The 22031-nt window shown below is 63.0% G+C and overlaps 2 protein-coding genes across 3 annotated transcripts; one reads left to right on the forward strand and one right to left on the reverse strand.

The window, feature by feature from the left end:
* Positions 1-232: 232 nt before the first annotated feature.
* On the reverse strand, positions 233-2253 carry CHURC1 (churchill domain containing 1). 2 transcript variants are annotated; one of them, XM_053945051.1, is made up of 4 exons: positions 2149-2253; positions 1921-2056; positions 1070-1140; positions 233-675 (listed from the first exon to the last, which is right to left on the reverse strand). In XM_053945051.1, exons 1-4 carry the CDS (start codon positions 2185-2187, stop codon positions 574-576), a joined length of 348 nt encoding a protein of 115 aa, XP_053801026.1. In that variant the 5' UTR covers positions 2188-2253; the 3' UTR covers positions 233-573. The 2 variants fall into 2 exon arrangements, with proteins under 2 accessions (XP_053801026.1, XP_053801027.1); XM_053945052.1 differs by having other exon boundaries at positions 233-652; positions 2149-2252.
* Positions 2254-3425: 1172 nt separating this feature from the next.
* On the forward strand, positions 3426-22009 carry SPTB (spectrin beta, erythrocytic). Its single transcript, XM_053945034.1, has 36 exons — positions 3426-3494; positions 6833-7030; positions 7105-7256; positions 7433-7606; positions 7716-7807; positions 7885-7965; positions 8058-8173; positions 8368-8480; positions 8557-8744; positions 8826-8943; positions 9299-9457; positions 9539-9841; positions 9992-10142; positions 10234-11101; positions 11184-11321; positions 11402-12161; positions 12254-12456; positions 12540-12630; positions 12705-12851; positions 13355-13618; positions 13751-13966; positions 14054-14143; positions 14241-14516; positions 14845-14975; positions 15234-15438; positions 15520-15894; positions 16028-16272; positions 16353-16491; positions 16565-16649; positions 16744-16940; positions 17026-17135; positions 17410-17491; positions 20176-20345; positions 20424-20597; positions 20669-20711; positions 21191-22009. The coding sequence occupies exons 2-36, from the start codon at positions 6883-6885 to the stop codon at positions 21359-21361; spliced, it is 6975 nt and encodes a 2324-aa protein (XP_053801009.1). The 5' UTR covers positions 3426-3494; positions 6833-6882; the 3' UTR covers positions 21362-22009.
* The last annotated feature ends 22 nt before the right edge of the window (positions 22010-22031 follow it).

Here is a 22031-nt window from a genome sequence, read left to right on the forward strand (position 1 = left end):
AAAGCGACCCCTAACCAACCCAGTGGGAAGGGAAAATTATCCATGTCCTTTCTCTGCAGGGTTTAGGAGAGCACTGGGAGAGTGTAGTGGACTCTCCAGTGCTGGGAAGGGCCAAGGAAGAATTCCACAGGCTCCTGGGATGGAGAAAGTCTCCTGCATCAGCCCCCAACACCCTTCACCAACTCCAGGGGTGAAGCCCACTCCTGAAATACTCTTGCCTGTGCCACCGAGCTGTCACACATCACATTTATTACCCCACATACGAGGGCTCCTGAGGTGGGATGGGAATCCTTTTGGATCCTGTTTTGGGGACCCCTTTATGTCTTCAGCACATGGGGGGCTTGGGCCGTGGCACTGCATCCCATCCTTGCAGTCAGGGTCAGAGCCAAAAGGCTCCAGAAACATGGGAGCATCCGGTGTTGGGTGTTCGCTGCATCCAGGCTGGAAGTTTGGAGGAGCAAATCATGTCAGGGACTGTGTGGTCCCCAGAAATTACAGTGCCAGGGATCCAGGGATCTCCCAGAGCTCCTGGAAGCTCATCCCGGGACACACATGGAGATCAGAACAGCGGGGTCATCTGGCGAGGGTCGTCAGGCAGGATGCTGACGGAATCCTCAGCACGGCCGCAGAGCAGGCACAGCATGGTATATTCCTGGGGGAAGGAAAAGGGGGGGGCTGGAAAAAGGGGGGCTGTCACAGCCCTGCTCCCCCATAGGGAAACTTGAGCCAGATCTGGTACCCGATCCCTGATTGCAATCAGAGCCTGGGGATCTCATTTCCAGCCCTACCGGCTCCCCTGAGCCCTTTTTCCAGCCCTCTGCTGCATAGGAGATGTGCCAGGAATGAGGAATGGGGGGTCACAGCCCCCTCCCATCACCCACATTCCCATGCCAGGTGACCTGGGCTTCCCCCACAAGGCACAGACTAATGCTGGGGGGACTCCAGGTAACCCTGAACACAGGGATGGGGCTCTGAATCCTTCGAGGCTCTGTCCCAGGGAAGGTGGGAATCAGCCCGTGGAATTCCAGAGACAGAGTCAGGAAGGGCTTTTGGGGGACAAGAGACAAACCTGGTAGTCGTCCACCACGCTGAAGGTGTACTCGTGGCGTGCAATCAGGTGGTGGCAGTTCTTGCACAGGTCTGTGGGGCAAGGGACAGTGGGGTGAGAGGACATGGACACTGTCCCTGGGGCATCCCCCCACTCCCAATCTCTTGGGACAAGCCCCAGTCCTCCGTGCCTGCCCTCACGCCCAGGGCATAGATATCCCAGTCCCCAAAGCATCAAGCCTCCAAAATTCTCCTCACAGAAACTCAACCCCCTTAATGCCCATCGGCAGCTCCCTGATACTCCCTCTAAAACCTATGACCCCCCCCCGCCGGGCATTCACCCTTCCCACCCTCAGGAACCCCCCAAATATTGGGGTCCTAAATTTTCCCTATTCAAGCTAATCCTCCTTTGGCCTCCCCCTCCTTTGACCTCTGAGCCCTCCACCCCATCACGCCCCAGCCGAGAGCCCCCACACCCCAGGAGTCCCTCCCAGCCCCCAGGCCTCAACCTTCAAAGCCTCCACCTGTGTCCTCCAGTTTTCAAGACCCCCAGATCCCAAAGGTTCCCTCCAGCCCTCTCTAACCCTCAAGATCGCACAAGCCCCAGACTCCCAAGGTCCCCCCGAGCCTTCAGCATCCCTCAGAAACCCGGGCCCCCGACCCCTCCCAGCCTTCAAGACCCCCAACCTTCAGCGATCCCTGAGCCCCAGGGATGGCTCAGGGATCCCCCAAATGTCGCTCTCAAAAGCCCCAAACCCCAAAGTTCCTCTCAGGCCCCCCGACCGTCAAGAACCCCAAGCCCCAGACCCCAAAGGCTCCCCCATCCCCTTAAGCCTCCCTGGGCCCTCACCCCCCCGGTGCCCCCCATCGCACGGTCATAGGTGACGATCTCCTCCCCGCCGTGCAGGCCCTCGGCTCGGTTGCTGACCAGCACGAAATCCCGGCGGCCGCACTGCGCGCACCCCACGAAGTTCAGGAGGAAAGATCCGCCCTCCAAGCAGGTGGTGCCCTAGAGAAGGAGCACAGGCTAGGACTGGGACTGGGACCGGGACCGGTGGCGGTACCAGTGGCGGGACCGGTGCCCGCCGCGCCCGCCCTCACCCGCTCCGGGTACTCGGTGCCCACACAGCCGCCGCACATCTCGCACCGCCCTCCCCCGCAAGTGTCGCGAGACCTGCGCCGAGGGGCGGGGCTCAGTGACGGGGCCGGGGCCCGAGGCGCTGGGTGTGGGCGTGGCCTGAAGGACAACGGGCGTGGCTTAAGGAAACGGGCGTGGCCTACGGGGCCGTGGGGCTGCTTGAGGCGAACAGGAATAATTGGGGGGGGTCTGGGCTAGTCGGGCACCCAGGGCTAGTGGGGGACACCTGGAGCTACCTGGGTGCACCCAAGGCTAGTGGAGGACACCCAGAGTGACCTGGAAAGCATCCGGGGCTAGCAAAGGGCGCCCGGGGCTAGCTGGGATTAGCTGTGAGATATCCAGGGCTAGTGGAAGACCCAGGAAAGTACCTGGGGGGCATTCAGGGCTAGTGGGAAACACCCAGAACTAGCTGGGGGACATTCAGGGACAACTGTGGGGTGCTGGAAGTTGGCTGGGGAACCCTCTGGATTAGTGGGAAACACACAGGGCCAGGTGCAGTGTGCCTGTGACTAGCTGGGGGACATCCAGGGATAGTGGGGGACACCCAGGGCTGATTGTAGGGCGGCTTGGGCTAGCTGGGGGGGCATCCAGGGCTAGCTGGGGACTGCCTGGGTTAGATGGAGGACACCACGGACTAGCTGGGGGATATCCAGGGCTAGTGGGGTCACCCAGGACAAATTAGGGGGTGCCTGGGACGAGCTGGAGTACACTGAGGTCTAACTAGGGGGTGCCTGGGACGAGTTGGGGAGCTCACAGGGCTAGTGGAGGACACCTAGGGCTAGCTGAGGGATGCCTGGGACTAGCTGAGGGGCATCCAGGGCTAGCGGGGGGCACGTGGGCTGGCCGGAGGGGATGGCCGGGGACCCCCGCCGGTGTCGGCGGGGCGCTGCGCCTCTCCGCAGCCTGCAGGGCGCCGGTGCCGCCGGTGCTGCTGCCAGCGATGCTGCCGCCGACGGTGCTGCCCATGCCGGTGCTGCCGGCGTCGGTGCTGCTGGTGCTGCTGCCGGTGCCGGTGGCGCTGGCGGCCGGGGGGCGCCGCTGTGCTGCATTGCGGGGCGGGCGGCCCGTCCCCGTCCCCATCCCTGCGCCCATCCCCGTCCCCGCCCGCCCGGTCGGCTCGGCCCGGCCCTCCCGGGGGGAGCGGGGCTATCGGGGCCGGGCAGCGCCGCCGGCTCCGGGTAGGAATGTCCCTGCGCGCCCAGATAATGTTATTTATATCGCGGTGCAGGGCGGCTCCGCTCCCCCCGCCCCGCTCCCGCACCGGCCCCGCCGCCGCCGCCGCCGCTCGCCCGCCCGCCGCCCCGCGCAGGTGAGACCCCGCGGCACCGGGATGCGCCGCTCCGGGGAGCACGGGAGGCACCGGGGGACGGTGGGAGGCGCCGGTCCCCGGGGACACGCCGCGGGGGGGGGGTTGCACCGGCAGGCGCTGCCCGCCCCGGGTATACCGGCTGGGGGGTGCGGCACCGAACACCGGGCGCGGTACCGTGGGGGGACGGTGGGCACGGAGGAAAGTTTGGTGGCGAGGGTGAAGAGCCCTCCGGGGAGCCTGAACCCCCTTTTCGCCCGCGGCGGGGGGTCTGCTGTCACCCCGTGTCCCTCGGGGCTGCTGTCGGGAAGGACGGGGCGGGCGAGTGGCGGTGACTTTCTAGGGACACCCTGTGGACAGCCCGGGGACAGTGTGGGGACACCCTGGGGACACTTTCCTGGGGTGCCAACCCCTGGAGGGATCCCCACACTAGTCCTTGGTGTTCCCAGCACTGTTGGGACGCGGTGGAAAAGCCGAATCCTGAGAGTCTTGGAGGGACACATCACCCAACCCACTTTGTCCCCCAGTTTTTAGCAACTGGGCAAACTGGAGGGTTACTGGGAAGGGTTTTTGGGGCGCCGTGCCCTTGGTCCCCCTTGTCCCGGTGCCAAGAGGATTCTCATGGGTGGGTGTCGGGCTGGGGGAATTCTTACCCTCACCCCAATAACCTAGGGGTCCCCCAGGCCTGATTTCCCAGCTTTTCCCTTTATAAATCTCCAGCTCCCAAACCAGGGGATTGGGGTGCCCTGGAAGATGGTGGCAAGCACAAGAGACTCAGAAAACCCTGCTGGGTGCCAGCACGGCCCCCCATGGAGTATTTTATAGCTATCATGTGGTTTTGGGGCACTGTCTAGTGATTTTGGGGTACGGGGGGGCAGCTTTTTAGAAGGGAGTGGGGTTCAGCTAGAGCCGTGCGCAGGGGAGGCCTATTTATAGCCAAAAATGTCTGTGGAGTGTCAGCACGTGTGCGTGTCACCGGCTTGGGTGACATGGGACAGTCCTGGCACGGCCGGCATGTGGCCCTGGGGAAGCCCAAATTCTCCTGGCGGGTGGGAGTGTGGCTGGGGAGCCCTGGCCGGGGCAGGGCATCGCTGCCGGAGGAGCTGTGCCGTGCCTTTCCATGCCCAACTGCCCCGTGCTGTGCCGCGCGGCCGTGCCGAGAGGAACCATCTGCTCCCGGCCCTGGCCCTGCGCCTGGCAAGCAGGAGACTGTTGGGGGGCTGGGGGATGCCCCCAGCTCCTGCCCCTTCCCAAGCAGAGCATGGCTGCTTGTGGACGTGGGGGAGATGCCAAATCCAAGTGTTCTGGTAAAGTGGAGCAATGGGGAGACGCCAGGCTCTGGGTGGCAGTGATGGGGCAGAATTTTGGGGTGTTTTGGGGGATTCTGATGAGTTTCTGTGCACTGGAAATGGGCTTGCTGGCAGCATGCTGTGGCTGTGAGGGATGAGCCAGGGAACGGGTTTGAGGGTGCCGTAGGTGCTATGTGCCAACCACTGCCCCGGCCACTCTTGGGGTGTGGGGGGACATTCCCTATGCCTGGCGGGGGGACTGAGGTGGTGGCACGGTGCCAGCCCCTCACCGGGAAGTGCTGATTCACCGAGGCGAGCCGCTGGCCGGGGAAGGCAACGCTGCCCGGGCCACGGCCGCAGGATGCTGGCGGCGAGGCCGGCATGCTGGCGTTCCCAGCTTTCCTCACGCTGAGCGGCAGGAATGACAATTCCCAGGTGGCGGGTGCTGGTGGTGGCGTGGCTGTGGCAGGGAGGGATGCTCACAAGGTGCCGGAGTGGCGGAGGGAGATTTAAAGGGTGGGTGAGCGCCCGCGCTCAGAATGCTCCCATGGGCCTGCTGTGGCTCCCTTCGGCGTCATCTCCTCCTCCTCCTCCTCCTCTTCTTCCTCCTCCTCCTCCTCTTTCTCCTCCTTGGATGCTCACAGGCATGGCCCCGCTGCCGTGTTTTTGGGGTCACAGTCAGAACTGAGGTATCCTGCAGAGACCCGACACAACTTAGCACACCCAAACTGCTGGCAGTCCCTGAAGTTTTGGGGGCAAAACCACCAAATTTGGTGTCCCAGAGGGCTTTCCTGCCAGGGCGAGCTGGGTGCCCTGGCAGAGACATGGAGTAACAGCATGAGGTGCTGCAGGCCCAGCTCCAGCACCCTCCTGCCTGCTCTGGTACACACCTGCATGGCCCTGCACCCACGCGAGTGCCTGTCGTGTGTGTCCCATGCACACTCTGGTGTGTTCCTGCATGTCCTTGCTCAGGCATACAAACTCTGGCACGTTTCTACTTGTCCTTGTTCACCTGTGCACGCTCTGGCGTGTCCCTGTGTGTCCTTGCTCACAGGCGCGCTCTGTCACACTTCTGTATGTCCTCGTTCACATGTGGATGCTGTGACAAGTCCCTGCATGTCCTGGCTCACAGGTACACACTCTGCCACCCTTCTCCATGCCCTTCCTCACACTTGCACACCCTGGTGTGCTCCCGAGTGTCCTTGCTGTGCTGCCCACACTCCTGCACGCTCCTCCACGTCCTTGCACGCTCCCGGTGCCTCCAGGTCCAAGCCAAGGCCCTGCCTGCGCAGCCCCGATTAGGGTGCGGAGTTGGGGTGTGGCACAGCCTGGGCCGCCCCGATAACCCTGACAGGGGGGACATGGGGGATGCCCAGGACATCCGAGGGGGACCTGGGGGCCCACGGGTTGTCACAGCTCAGAGGGACAGCAGGGATTTGGGGCACACGGTGTTCCCCCTTGGCACCCACTATTGAGAGCACTGTGCAGCTCTGGGTTGCAGGAGAGGTCCTGGACATGCTGCTGGCTGTGGGGAGCCCCAGGCCATCTCCTCGCACCCCTCAGGGGCCCCAGCAGCCACCGACAGCTGCTCAGAGGCATTTTTAGATACCAGCCATGTCCTATCTGTGTCTCAAATGTCCCCGGGGGTGGGTGCCCCCCCCTGCCGGCAGCTGTCACACACTTTCTGCCACCAGTGCTGGCGAAGCCCCTGTGCAGTGCAGGGGTCGGGGTGGGGGTGAGCAGCAGCCCCTTCCCTGGGGGCATCCAAGGATTGGGGGGACACCTCTTGGGACATAGGCTGAGGTTTCAGCGGGGCAGAGGGACCTGGGTGGGGACGTAGCACCGTAAATAGCCATTAGCACAGCTCGGCAGAGCTCAGCACGGTGGTCCTGGAGCGGGCAGCTGCCAGGTGCCCCCCCAACACCTGGGTGGGGCGAGGCTAAATCCCTCTGAGCAGCTTATCCCGAGGCTCTGAGCCGCAAATCCCCACGTGCCGCAGGGCCAGCGAGCCGCAGCGGCCGCACTGATGCTCACGGTCCCGCTGTTCCCCAGGGGCCTCTCACCGGTAGCCGACGGCCACCGGGCCGGGGCACACTGGGACCATGACCTCGGCCAATGACTACGAGCAGCTGGAGCTGCAGCAGCAGTACAGCCGCATCAATGTCCGCTGGGACGCGTCCGACGATGAGCTGGACAACGACAACAGCTCCGCACGGCTCTTCGAGCGCTCCCGCATCAAAGCCCTGGCAGGTGGGTGGCAGGTCCCCTTGGTCCCACCTGGCTTGTTCCCACTGTCGGTGACCCCATTCCTGCTGTCCCTCCAGATGAGCGGGAGGCCGTGCAGAAGAAAACCTTCACCAAGTGGGTGAACTCGCACCTGGCTCGTGTCACCTGCCGCATCTCAGACCTCTACATGGACCTCCGGGACGGGCGGGTGCTCATCAAGCTGCTGGAAGTGCTGTCAGGAGAGCTTCTGGTAGGAATCCCATCCAGCTGGAGACCCTGGGACCTGTGGCCTGCCATGGCACGCTACACCATTTCTCTTGGCGTTGGCCAAAGGTTGGGGTGGCAGCATGGGCCTGGGGGTGTCCCTGGGCAGGGCTTGGGATACCTGGTGTGGGAGGGAGGGTGCTGAGCACTGTCATGCCCCAGCCCAAGCCCACCAAGGGCCGGATGCGGATCCACTGCCTGGAGAATGTGGACAAAGCGCTGCAGTTCCTGAAGGAGCAGCGGGTGCACCTGGAGAACATGGGCTCCCACGATATCGTGGACGGCAATCACCGCCTCGTCCTTGGCCTCATCTGGACCATCATCCTCCGCTTCCAGGTGAGGACAGGTGGTTTGGGACATCCCTCTGCTCCACACCTCATTCCCAGGTGGGAGCCATCCTCCATGGAACTGCTGTTCCAACCCCAGCATGTCCCTTTGCTCCCAGATCCAGGACATCATTGTGGAGACGCAGGAGGGCCGGGAGACACGCTCTGCCAGGGATGCACTGCTGCTCTGGTGCCAGATGAAGACAGCAGGGTAGGTGGTGGGACCCCCTCGTGACCAGGTTCTATGAGTGTCTGGAGAGTGACAGTGACACCCTGTCCCCATTGTAGGTACCCCCATGTGAATGTCACCAACTTTACCTCAAGCTGGAAGGACGGGCTGGCCTTCAATGCCCTCATCCACAGGCACAGGTAGGTGGCATAGCAGCAGGCACTGGGGTGGCAGTGGCACCAAGAGTTGTCCCACAAGTGTGTCACCGCTGTCTCGTGCCCTCTGTCCCCAGGCCTGAGCTGGTTGACTTCCAAAACCTTACCAAATCCAATGCCCGGCACAACCTGGAGCATGCGTTCAGCGTGGCAGAGCGGCACCTGGGCATCACCCCTCTCCTCGACCCCGAAGGTGAGGCAATTGCTGCCAGTCCTCCTGCCTCAGTTTCCCCTGGGACATTTCTAGGCTCCATGGAGCACAGAGAGGTTCCCAATACAAGGAAGGAGGTCCTGGGTGGGCACAGGAGGGACCTCATGAGGCTGTGATGGCCTGTGAAGTGGGTTGAGGTTGGGTCAGGAGTGACACCTCTCACTCGCACCGGGCAGATGTGTTCACGGAGAACCCTGATGAGAAGTCCATCATCACCTACGTGGTGGCCTTCTATCACTACTTCTCCAAGATGAAGGTGCTGGAGGTGGAAGGAAGACGCCTGGGCAAGGTAGGCAACATTGAGGCGGCCGGGGGTGTTCTTTTGGGGTGCCGGCCCCTCACACTCATCCCTGGTCCCACTGCAGGTCATCGAGCACGCCAAGGAGACGGAGCGGATGATCGAGGGCTATGGGGGGCTGGCGTCCGACCTGCTCACCTGGATTGAGCAGACCATCGCTTCCCTCAACAGCCGCAGCTTCGCCAACTCGCTGGCTGGGGTGCAGCACCAGCTGCAAGCCTTCAGCACCTACCGCACTGTGGAGAAGCCCCCCAAGTAAGAGCCCCCTGCTCCCCATGCCCGCCCGGTGGTGTGGGGCACCCAAGGGTGCCCAACGCTGAGCTCTCTCTGGGGCAGGTTTCAGGAGAAGGGCAACCTGGAGGTGCTGCTCTTCACCATCCAGTCGCGGATGAGGGCCAACAACCAGCGCGTCTACACCCCACACGAGGGGCGCCTGGTCTCTGACATCAACCGGGTATGGGCTCCATCTGCTGTGGTAGCTGGGGGCTGTCTCCTGTGGTCCAGTCAGGTCCATCTCCTGGGGGAAATTGAATTGCTTTCTTGGGGCAGATTGGGTCCATCCCCGAGCAGTTCAGGTCCTTGAGCAGGCTGGGATGGGTCCTGGAGCAGGTTGAGTCTATCTCCTGAGGCAGTTCAGGTCCATCCCAGGACATGCTGAATCTATACTGGGACAGGACTGATCCATCCCGTGGCAGGTTGTGTTCCTCCACCTGGGGGGTCATGCTGGGGTTCACCAGCAGAACAAGACATGGGTGGGTGGGGGGGATGTGGGATACAGGTGCCACCTGTCCAGTGCCACCTTCCCCCAGGCCTGGGAGCAGCTGGAGAAAGCGGAGCATGAGCGGGAGCTGGCGCTGCGCAACGAGCTGATCCGTCAGGAGAAGCTGGAGCAGCTGGCACGGCGCTTTGACCGCAAAGCAGCCATGCGGGAGGCCTGGCTGAGCGAGAACCAGCGCCTGGTGGCCCAGGTGAGGAGGGGACCACGCACCCTTGGGACCCCCACCCTGGGGAGCTCACCAGAGCCTCACCGCAGGCTCTGTGCCGGGCAGGACAACTTCGGGCAGGACCTGGCAGCGGTGGAGGCGGCCAAGAAGAAGCACGAGGCCATCGAGACAGACACAGCTGCCTACAGGGAGAGGGTGCAGGCCATTGAGGCAGTGGCCAAGGAGCTGGAGCTGGAGGGCTACCACGACATCCAGCGCATCAACGGGCGGAAGAACAACATTCTGCGGCTCTGGGAGCAGCTCCTCGAGCTGCTGGCTGCCCGGCGCCAGCGCCTGGAGATGAACCTCACCCTGCAGCACCTCTTCCAGGAGATGCTCCATTGCATCGACTGGATGGATGAGGTCAAGGTGAGCTGTGGACATTGAGTGTCACCATGGGTGAGGTGTCTTTGTCCCACCCACCAGGTGTTGGGAGTTCACTGGGGAGGGAGATGAGATGTTGGGGCGCTGGTGCTGAGTTTTGGGTGTCAGTGCAAAATGGCTGAGGGTCTCCTGCAGGTGAAGCTGGCATCTCCTGAATCTGGGAAGCACCTTCTGGAAGCAGAGGAGCTGCTGCAGACCCACCGTCTGCTGGAGGCCGACATGGCCGTACAGGCAGAGAAGACCCGGGCCATCAGCGCTGCCGCCCTCCGCTTTGCTGACGCTGAGGGTAGGTGTGCCAGGACACCCCTGCATCCCTGGCGTGGCCAAGGGAAAGCGGGACACTGTCCTGACGAGCACCCACCCTGCTCCCTGCCCAGGCTATCGTCCCTGTGACCCCAAAGTCATCCGGGACCGCGTGAGCCACCTGGAGATGTGCCGGCGAGAGCTGCAGGTACTGGCGGCGCGGAGAAGAGCCTTGCTGGAGCAATCCCGCTCCCTCTGGACCTGCCTGTGGGAGCTGGACGAGGCAGAAAGCTGGATCAAGGAGCAGGAGCAGCTCTACTCCTCCCTGGACTTCGGGAAGGACCTGCCGGGCGTGCTGCTGCTCCAGCGCCGGCACGCTGCCTTCGAGGCCGAGCTGCGGAGCCGGGGCGGGCGGCTGGAGCAGACGCTGGCAGTGGGCGAGGGGCTGGCGGCCGCGGGCCGGGCGGCCGAGCAGCTGCGGGAGCGGGGGGCGGCCGTGCGGGTGCTGTGGGCGCAGCTGGAGGAGCTGGCGGCATTCCGACGGCGCGGCTTGCGGGAAGCCGAGGGCTTCTTCCAGTTCCAGGCAGAGGTGGAGGAGTTGGCGGAGGGGCTGCAGGATGCTCGCCGGCGGGCGGCCGCCGAGGAGCTGGGCCAGGATGAATCCCGCACCCTTGTCCTGCTGCGGCAGCACCAGGAGCTGCTGGACGAGCTGGCGGCCGCCCGGGAGCAGCTGGACAGGCTGGCTCAGCAGGCCGAGGGCTTCCCGCCGGAGCTGCGTGCAGGCCCCGAGGCGCAGAGCCGGCTGGTGGCCCTGCGGGAGCTGCACGCCGAGGCGGCCGCGCTGGCCGAGCGCCGCGGCCGCCAGCTGCAGGATGCCCTGGACCTCTACACTGTTTTTGGGGAGAGTGACGCCTGCCATCTCTGGATGGGCTCCAAGGAGACCTGGCTGGGAGAGCTGGAGGTGCCGCAGGCGCTGGAGGACCTGGACGTGACGCAGCGCAGGTAGGAAGGAGCCCCTGCCGTGGCGGTGCTGCCGTGCCCTGTCCTGTGCTGCTGCTCGTTCTAAGCCTGGATGTTCCCACAGGTTGGACGGGCTGGAGCAAGACATGGCCACCGTGGCTTCCCAGATCGCCGCAGTCAACCAGGCAGCCGACGGGCTCCTGGCTAGCGGGCACCCCCGGAGCCCCCAGGTCCGCCAGTGCCGGGAGCAGCTCAACGAGAGGTACGGTGGCGGTGATGCTCGGGCAGGCGGGTGACGCGGTGCCGGTGCATTCCCCGCCATCCCCTGCCTCTGTCCCGCAGGTGGGGCCGGTTCCGGGAACTGGTGTCGGAGCGCCGGCGGGCGGTGGGCTCGGCACTGCGCCTCCTCAACTACAACCTGGAGTCCGAGGAGACCCAGAAATGGCTGCGGAGCAAAGCCCGGGCGGTGGAGGCCACGGCCGAGCTGGGCCGTGACCTGGCCGGCGTCCTGGCCACCCAGCGCAAGCTCTATGGCATCGAGCGGGAGCTGGCAGTGGCCCAGGACCGCCTGGCCGCCCTGCGCTCCCAAGCCGAGCGCCTGGCCGAGGAGCGGCCCGAGGCGGCCACGGAGGTGGCCCAGAAGCTGGCGATGGCCACCTCTGCCTGGGACGAGCTGCAGGCAGCCCTGGCAGAGCGCGCAGCGTCCCTGGGGGAAGCCGGGCAGCTCCGGAGTTTCCTGCAGGACCTGGATGACTTCCAGGCGTGGCTCTTCAGCGCTCAGAAAGCCGTGGCGGCCGTCGATGAGGTGCCGGCGTCGCTGGGGGAGGCAGAGGAGATGCTGCAGCGGCACGAAGCTGCCCGGCGCGACGCCGAGGAGCATGCGGGAGCCTTCGCCGCCTTGGCGGAGGCGGGGGAGCGAGTGCTGGGGGGACAGACGGACCCCGAATACGAGGGGCTGCGGCAGCGCCTGGGCGGCGTGAAGGACGGCTGGGCTGCCCTGGGCAAGATGGCAGAGGCTCGGAAACGCTTCCTCACCCAGTGCCGCAACTTCCAGGAGTTCCTTCGTGACACCAAGCAGGCGGAGATCCTCCTCACCAAGCAGGTGGGTGCTCAAGCGATGTCCTTTGGGTCTCTTGGCTCATAGACACCCCAAAAACGACTGATCATGCGCTGATCCCTTGCTGTGCTCCTCAGGAGTACACACTGTCCCACCTGGAGCTGCCCTCCACGCTGGAGGGCTCGGCTGCTGCCCTGCACCGCTTCCAGAACTTCCGTGCTGGTGTGGAGAGCAATGCCAAGAAGGTCCCAGAGGTGGTGGTTGGTGGCACCAAGCTGGTGGCTGAGGAGAACATCTTTGCCGAGAAGATCTCTGAGAAGTGCCGAACTCTCCAGGAGCGGTGAGTCCAGCACAGGGCTGGCGGATGGGTGGGCAGAGTGTGGGCAGCGGGGCTAATGCTGCACATCCGTGGTTCCCTGCCAGGCATGGAGCTGTCATGGACAAGGTGGAGGAGGCAGCGGGTTTGATGCAGGACAACCACGACCTACAGACCTTCCTGCAGAGCTGCCGCGAGGTAGGAATGCAGCATGGCTGGTGGCATCCCTGGGGGGTCCCCACTGGCTGCGCACTGACACCCTTTCCCTGCAGTTTGATGCCTGGGTGGATGAGAAGATGCTGATGGCTCAGGATGTCTCCTATGGAGAAGCCCGTGGTCTCCACAGCAAGTGGCAGAAGCACCAGGCATTCATGGCTGAGCTGGCACCCAACCAGAGCTGGCTGGAGAAGATTGAGGCGGTGGGTGCCAACACTGTGATTGGAGAGCTGGAATGGAGTTGGGGAAGAGTTGGGAGCATGAGGAATTGCTGAGGGAGCCTGGAGAAAAGGAGGCACAGGGGGGACCTTCTTGCTCTCAACAACTCCCTGATGGAAGGGTGCAGCCAGCTGGGGGTTGGCCTCTGCTCCCAGGAAACAAGGGAAAGGATAAGAGGAAACAGCCTCAAGGTGCACCAGGGGAGGTTTTGATTGGATATCAGGGAAAATTTCTTCAGGGAAAGGATTATACAGCCCTGGCACAGACTGCCCACGGTGGTAGAAGAATCCCCATCCCTGGAGGGATTTAAAAGCTGTGTGGACGTGGCATTTGGGGACATGGGTTAGTGGTGGCCTTGGCAGTTCTGGTGGAACGGTTGGACTCGTTGTCCTGAGGGGTTCCATGACTCTGGAATGCTCCCAGCCTGCTGCATGGGTGAGATGTCCCCATGCCGCAGTGACCACCCACCTCTCTGCTGTTGCCGCAGGAGGGGACGGAGCTGGCCACGCGCAAGCCGCAGTACGGCGCACTGGTGACGCAGCGGCTGGAGGAGCTGCGCCGGCGCTGGGCCGAGCTGCGCAGCGCTGCCGAGGACAAGGGCCGGCAGCTGTTCGAGGCCGAGCGCTCGGCGCTGTACGCCCGGAGCTACGGGGAGCTGGAGAGCTGGCTGGGGCGGGCACAGGAGGAGCTGCGCCATGCTGAGAAGGTCAAGGACCTCACCGCCACCAACCTGCTGCTGAAGAGGTTGATGGTGGGTACTGGCACCTCACAGGGTCCTTTGGGAAGGGGCGGGAAGTCCAAAGTGATGAAGTTTGTTCCCAAATGGGACTGGGGTTCTCCATCTCGGCTCAGATCCCTAACTCACATGGATTTGTCCTGCCAGAGACTGGAAGAGCAAGTGAGAACATGGATGAAGGAGCTGGAGGAACTGGGGTGGCAAGGCACCCCTGGTACTGGGGATGTGCCAGATACCACCAGGCAGGAGCAGATGCTCCGGCAGCGAGTTCTTGAGCTGCTGGAGCCACTGGAGAGGAAGAGGAAGGAGCTGGAGACTGCCAAGGCCATGTACCAGCTGGGGCGGGATCTGGAGGATGAGACGGTGAGTGTCCTTGCTGTGGCAGGGGCTGGGTGGGCTGGGGGTACCCCTGGGTGCTGCAGGGGGCTCAGTGGGTGCTCCTTCCCACAGCTGTGGGTGCAGGAGCGGCTTTCCCTGGCAAGGTCCACAGATCACGGCACCGACCTCCCAAGCGTGCAGCGCCTGACCAAGAGGAATGAGGTGAGCCTGGGTACTTCAGCAACAACCACCATCCAAGGTGGTTCCTTGGGATCCATCCCATGGGTGACTCTCACTGTGACTCCCCTCCTGCTGGCAGACACTGCAGAAGGAGCTGGCGGGCCATGCCCCCCGCCTGGGTGAGGTGCTGAGCCGGGGAGAGGCAGCGGGGAGCGGTGAGGAGCCAGGCCCGGAGCTGGCGGCACAGGCACAGGAGCTGCGGGCACTGTGGGAGACGCTGCAGGAGGAGGCAGCTGCCCGGCACCGGCGCCTGCGGGAGGCTGAAGAGGCCCAGCAGTATTACCTGGATGCTGATGAGGCTGAGGCCTGGGTCAGCGAGCAGGAGCTCTTCATGGGTCCCGAGGAGAAACCAAAGGTGAGGAGTGATTCCGTGCAGTTCTCCGTGTTTGGGGGGTCTGTGCTGCACTGGGCCATGCCCTGCTGGGATGTCCAGTGTTGACCCAGGCAGTGCCACATCATCCACATGTGACACACCATGGTGTGTCCTGCTCTTATGCGTCGTTCCCGTGCCATTACACAGCATCCATCCCATTCTATGCCATGCCCCACTGAGCTCACCATTGCTCCCTGTGGCATCAGACAGAGACAGGACGTTCCCGTGGGGCAGGCGTTGAGTCTAGACCCTAGTCCCTGTCCCCCAACCATGCCAGGTGCTGATGGCACTGATGTTTTCCGTGCCATAGGATGAGGAGAGCTGCTTGATGATGCTGAAGAGACATGTCCGACAGCTGCGCTCCATCGAGGACTACGGACAAACCATCAAGGAGTTGGCAGGGAGGGCGCAGCAGCTGCTCTCTGCTGGCCACCCGGAGGGGTAGGTGCTACGCCACGTGTCCCCTGTCCTTCGGGGCAATCCCGTGCCCTCAGCACCATGTGGGTAGGGGGGTTGGCTGGAGCTCTGGCAGTGTCAGCTGCTCCAGTTGGGCAGGGAGGTGGTTGGAGAGGGATATGGGGAGCACAAAGCGGGTCCTTCACCCTCAACCCCCGTGGATGGGGGGTGGGTCAACACGGGTGGGTCAGGGACATTTTTTCATGGGTGAGAACTGGGTGTCTGTGTGCCGGGGCCACGCAGGGAGCAGATCATCCGGCTGCAGGGCCAGGTGGACAAGCACTACGCGGGGCTGAAGGAGGCGGCCGAGGAGCGCTGCCGGCGCCTGGAGAACATGTCCCACCTCTTCCAGCTGAAGCGGGAGGTGGAAGAGCTGGAGCAGTGGATTGCTGAGCGTGATGTAGTTGCTTCCTCCCCGGAGATGGGGCAGGACCTGGACCATGTCATGGTGAGAGTGATGGTGTGGATGTGGCGGTACTGGCGGGTGGCTTGAGGGAGGCGACTTGACTCTTCTCTTCCCTCCATGCAGCTCCTGCGGGAGAAGTTTCGTGAGTTCGCGCGGGAGACAGGGAGCGTGGGTCAGGAGCGTGTGGACAGGGTGAACCTGACCATTGAGGACCTCATTGATGCGGGGCACATCGAGGCAGCCACCATAGCTGAGTGGAAGGATGGGCTGAACGAGAGCTGGGCCGACCTCCTGGAGCTGATTGACACCCGCATGCAGCTCCTCGCTGCCTCCCATGACCTCCATAAATACTTCTACGACGGTGCTGAGCTGCTGGCCCTCATCGCCACCCGGCGCCAGGAACTTCCCCAGGATCTGGGCGAGGATGCTGGCACAGTGGAGGCTTTCCACCGCATGCACAATGCCTTTGAGAGGGACCTCCAGCTGCTGGAGGCACAGGTGAGGCTCCAACCTGACATGGGTGCCAGCACTCAGCATTCTCTGTGGTCTTGTGTCCCTACCCATGGTGGGAGGCTGGGCTCAATGGTCCTTGAGGTCCCTTCCAACCCAAGCCGTTCTGTGGTTCGTGCAGGTGCAGCAGTTTCGGGAGACAGCAGCACGCCTGCAGACTGCCTATGCCGGGGAGAAGGCGGCTGGAATCCAGGAGAAGGAGCAGGAGGTGTCCCGAGCGCTGCAGGAGCTGCTGGAAGCGTGCAGCGGGCGCCGGGCACGGCTGACGGACACGGCTGACAAACACCGCTTCTTCAGCATGGCACGGGATCTGCTCTCCTGGATGGAGAGCACTGTCCGGCAGATTGAGACACAGGAGAAACCCAGGTATGGATGCACCCAGTGGGCACTGAGGATGGGACATGGATCAGATGGCACCACTGACCCTGGCGCCTCTGTGTCCTCAGGGATGTCTCCTCGGTGGAGCTGCTGATGAAATACCACCAGGGAATTAAGGCTGAGGTGGATGCTCGGGGCAAGAACTTTACCAACTGCATCGAGCTGGGCAAGAAGCTGCTGCAGCGCAAGCACCAGGACTCACCAGAGGTGAGGGAATCAGGGATGGGGGGTGGTGGGGGTGATGCCATCTGGGCCACTCCCTAACAGCATCCCCTCACAGATCAAGGCGAAGCTGGTGGAGCTGGTGGACAAGAGGAAAGCCATGATGGAGACGTGGGAGCAGCGCTGGGAGCGGCTGCGGCTGCGTGAGTGCGCTGGGGGTGCCGGGAGGAGTGTGGCAGTGTCGGGCACGGCAGGGTGGGTGGTCCAGGGGCTGAGCACTGTCCATCCTTCCCACAGTGCTGGAGGTGTGCCAGTTCTCCCGCGATGCCTCGGTGGCTGAGTCATGGCTCATGGCTCAGGAGCCCTACCTGGCCAGCAGCGACTACGGGCAGACGGTGGATGCGGTGGAGAAGCTGCTGAAGCGGCATGAGGCTTTTGAGAAGTCCTCTGCCACTTGGGAGGAGCGCATTGCTGCCCTCAGGAAGCTCACAACGGTGAGAAAGGCTCGGGATGAGGCCTCTGCCTGCCCTGGCGCAGTCTCACGCCCATCCCTTACCACCTTCACTCCTTGCCTGGCAGCTGGAGCTCCTTGGCGGGCGGTCTCTACGTGAGGGGTTGGTGCGGGATGGGACGACACGCTCCGAAGCTCCTGACTACTGCCTGGATCTGGATGGGGAGCTGGAGGCCGGGTAAGGGATGCCACTATCATTCCATGTGACCAAGGACACTGTTTCCACATCCCTCTTCTCAAACCATTAAGGATGTTTTGTAGCATTAAGGGGCTTTTTAGCAATTTGCCTTTTCCAAGCAATAAATTGATGCTGATGAAGAGGAGAGATGAAGGTCAAACCTCACGTTGACAGGGCTTTCATCCCTCAGGGGGGATAGGAGAGTAGCAGCCAGCCCCATCCCTCTGGGATCATGCCTAGGATGGGGATGCTGACTGGCTGTTTCCCTGTGCAGGTCGGAGGAGGAGGAGGAAGAGGAGAAGAAGGATGTGAGCACACAGGACACTTCGCTGCCTACCACGGATGGACCAGAGCCGGTCAGTTCTTGAGTTTAGCTTTTACCTTCCCCGACGACCAAAAAGGTGTCCCTGCATGCAAAAAAGGTGTCCCTGCATGTCCCACAGTTCCTGGCACCCTCTGTGACCATGACCTCACTGTGTTGACAGATCCTCACATTCCCAACCTCACCTTGTCTTTGCCTTGTGTTGAATAAATGTGGAATGACCCCAAAAAGGCCGGGTGGGCAGAAGGGTACTGCAGGTCCCCTTTGCCCCAACTCCTGGGGTGACATGGGGGGTGGCATCCATGGTGTACACGTGTGTCTGGGATCCATGCAGCAGCCAGAGTTGGAGTGTCTGCCCTGGGGCCACCGTGTCACCCCAAGGTACATCAATGCTGTACGGGACACCAGCACCCCGCGGGGCATCGTCACCCCACGGGGCATCATCACCCTCTGGGACATCATTGGAACCGTGCAGGACATCAGCACCCTGTGGGGAATTTTCACCCTGTGGGTCATTATCACCCTGTGGAGCATCGTCACCCCGAGAGACACAGTCACCATATGGAGCATTGTCACCTCATGGGGCACTGTGGGGCATCATCACCCTGTGGGATGTTGTCACTCTACACGGCATCAGCACCCGGTGGGGCATCATTACACCCTGCAGCATTGTCACCCTCAGAGGCAGGCATCATCGTCGCCCACAGGGCATTGTCATGTGTGCCAGCCCCTGTGCTCGCTGCCAGCTCTCTGCTCCTCCCACGTGCTCTGCCTGTGCAGGGACATGATGGCTCTCTGTGGCTCTGCCTGCTTGGGGACAGGAACCCCTTCTGCCTCTTCTCCTGCCTGGGGACATGGGCATCTCCTGGCTCCTCAGGGACCAGATCACTCTCCCCTGCCTGGGGACAGGATCCTTGAGTGCCTACACGAGAACAAGCTCATTTGTGCCTGATCAGGGATGTGGGGATCTTCTGGCTGCTCAGGGAGAGTGTACCCCTCTGCCTGCTTGGGGACATGGCCATTTTCATCAGCTTGGGGACAGTAGCCCTCTCTGCTTACTGCCAGCCTACTCAGGGACATGGGCATCCTCTGGCTCCTTGGGGACAGGAACTCCTTCTGCCTCTTCTGCCTGCTTGGGGACTTGGGCATCTCCTGGCTCCGTAGGGCAAGATCATTTCTGCCAGCACAGGGACATGCACATCTTCTGGCTACTCAGGAACAGGATCCTCTCTGCCTGCTTGGGGACATGGCCACTTTCAACTGCTTGGGGACATGAGTGCTCTCTGCTTACTGCCAGCCTGCTTGAGAACATGGCCATCTTCTGGATCCCTGGGGACCAGATCACTTTCCCTGCGTGGGGACAGGATCCTTGGGAACCTGCTTGGGGACAAGAACTATTCTGCTGGTTCAGGGACCTGGGCATCTCCTTGGGGACAGGGTCCTGCTCTCCCTTCTGGGAGACATGGGAATCTTCTGGCTCCTTGGGGACAGGGTGGTCTTTGCTTGCTCAGGAACACAGACACTTTTCCCTGCTTGGGCACAGGAGCCCCCTCTACCTGGGACATCTCCTGCTGCCCTGGGAACAAGATCACATCTGCCGGCTTGGGGACAAGACCCTGACTACACATCTGGGGACAAGATCACTGCCTGCCAGGGGACATGGGCATCTCCTTGGCTCCTTGGGGACATGGGCATCTCCTGGCTCCTTGGGGACAGGGGCCAAGCCTCTCCTGTGGCACCCAGCTGGATGGGTGTTCCCTTCATCAGGCACCACTGATGCCTTGAGATGATGGCACTGATGCCACGGTCCCCAACCAGACCTCCCACTGTCCCCATGTCCCCTAGGCTGGCGACAACACTGAGGTGGTTCCCAGGACTGCTCCTCTAGCTTGGTTCAACCTCATCACCCCAAATCTGAGGAAATACTGGCACCAAGACTGGGGGCTGCCAGGGCTGGCCCATGTCCCAGCCTCTCACTGCGGTCCTCCCAGTAGCCACCAGTTTTTGTGTACTGGAGCTGGTAGCTTCACTGGCACTATGCTGAGGGTCCCAGCTGATTGCTGGAGTCCTCCCAGTACCCACCAGTTCCCACATACTTGAACTGGTGAGGTCACTGGCACCGAGATCTGGGGGTCCTAGGGCTGGATCATGTCCCAGTTGCTTACTGGGGTCCTCCCAGTAGTCACCAATTCCTGCACACTGGAGCTGAACATGTGGACACATACACACGTTGTCACAACACTGAGTCCCAGGGCTGGAGCATGTCCCAGATGCTCACTGGAGTCTTCCCAATAGCCATCAGTTCCCACACAATGGATCTGGTGGGTCACTGGCATTGCGTGGAGAGTCCCAGGGCTGGACTCACTGCAGGATCCCAGACACTCAGTGGGGGATCACATCTGGCATGGGGATGCTGAGTGGTCCTCCCAGCAGTCACCAGTTGCCACCTATCGGAACTGGTGGGGTCATTGGCATCCGGCCACTCACTGGGGTCCTCCCAGTGACACCAGTTCCCACATTACAGAGCTGGTGACATCACTGGTATGGAGACCTGGGGGTGACCCACCCCCAGGCCACCAGACTGAGGTCCATGACCCACTGGTGACACCAACCCATGTGCCAATGCCACTACAGGAGGGGATAACACCTTGTTGTGGGTCCATGAGTAGCAGTGGGTGGGTGACACTGCAGCATAACCATGCTGTTGCCTTGCAACAGCTGGCACCGAGGACAGGTGATGAGGAGCCGGTGTCACCAACCCCACGGCCACCACGGGAGGAGCCGGAGGAGCCGGCCACGCTGCCCGCCCGTGTCAGCAGCGTCCAACTGGAGGGCTACCTCGGCCGCAAGCACGACCTGGAGGCGGCCACCAAGCGCGCATCCAACCGGTAGGCGTGGCAGCGGTGGCGGCAAGCGCGGTGTCCCCAGCGGGACGGCGTCCCCAGGGTGACATGGCGCTGGTGCAGGTCATGGAGCACGCGGTACTGCGTCCTGCGGGGCGGCCAGCTCGCCTTCTTCAAGGACGCCAAGAGCCGCGCGCTGGGGCTGCCGTGCCAGGGCGAGGAGCCCCTGGGGCTGTGGGACGCCCGCTGCGAGGTGCCCGCGGGCTACAAGAAGAAGAAACACGTCTTCAAGCTCAGGTGAGGGTGCGGCGCCTTGCGGGGTGGCACAGTGGGCATGCCTGGCACTGGTGTCTGTGCTCTGTCCCTAGGCTCAGCAATGGCAGCGAGTGGCTTTTCCATGGCAAGGATGAGGTGAGGGGTGGCCTGAGGGGCCATGGGGTGGCTAGTGGAGCCCAGGGGGCACAGGGTGGCTGGGGAAGTAGTAGTGGTTAGCAGTGCCCAAGGGGTGGCCAGTGGTGCTCAGGGGACATGTGTGGTCAGAGAGGTCCAGAGGGAGACAGGGTAGCTGGTTGTTCCCAGGGGGACACCTGTGGTGCCCAGGGGTATATGGAGTGGCTGTAGTTGTCCAGGGGACGTGGTGGTGGCCAGTAGTGACCAGGGTACATAGAGATGGCCGGGGGATATAGTCAGCAGTGGCCAGCAATGCTCAAAGGGGCAGGGGATGGCCAGGGGTGCCATGAGGACACAGTGAGGGGCTGGCAGTGCCCAAGGGGACATGGGTACCTGCAGAAGACTTGGAGCAACTGGCATCAGCTGGGAGGCCCTGGGGTTGGCTGGGACTCTGTTGGGGGGCTAGGGAGGCCCCCCCTGACCACCCCCCGTGCCCACAGGAGGAGCTGCAGGCCTGGCTGCAGGGGCTGAGTGCGGCCATCACGGAGTGTCGGGGCAGCCGCGGGAAGGTGCAGAGCCTCCCCCTGCCCATACCCCCGGCCCCCCCTGAAGCCCCCCTGCCCCGCAAGGACAAGGAGAAACGCTTCAGCTTTTTCCCAAAAAAGAAATAACCCCCTGGACGGTGGTGGAGGGGGGGATGACACCCCATGTCACTCCAGAGGGGCCACGCGTGCGTAAGGAGACACGTGTGCGGTGCCTGTACAGGTGCCACCAGGTCTAGAGGGGCACACGGGGGTCATGCATGGGCAGGAGCCCCCCAGCCCCACCGTCATGAGCACACGTGTCCGTGTGCACCGTGTATATATATATATATATTTGTATTTATATATATACATACATTTACACGCTTCAGGCACACCCCTGTGTGGAGGCGGCCGCAGGTGCCCCCCAGGTGTGTGCCCCCCCCCGTGCCCATACGTGTCCCTGCACGCACACGTCTGCACACGTGTGTCCCCGCATGCAGGTGCACCCCCGGCCCCCCTCCGCACGCACGGCACAGGTGTGCACCCCACAGGTGTGCATGGACCCCCCCCAGCACCTGCACGGGGGGTGCGTGGGTGCCCCCCAAAGCCATAACCCCCCCCCCCCGCAGCGCGTGGGTGCAGAGGGGGGACCCCCTGGCCCCCGCGGGCACCAACCAAAGAGCGTCAGCCCATGGGGGCCCCTCTCTGGCACCCCCCAACCCGTGCCCCCCCCAGCCGGGGTGGGGGGGCCCCCTGCACCCTGCAGCTGGGCCAAGACACCCTGGGGGGGGGTGGGCGACCACAGAGGAACTTTGGG

This window comes from Vidua chalybeata, chromosome 6 (genome assembly GCF_026979565.1).
Source record: "Vidua chalybeata isolate OUT-0048 chromosome 6, bVidCha1 merged haplotype, whole genome shotgun sequence".
In the NCBI taxonomy this organism is placed as follows: domain Eukaryota; kingdom Metazoa; phylum Chordata; class Aves; order Passeriformes; family Viduidae; genus Vidua; species Vidua chalybeata.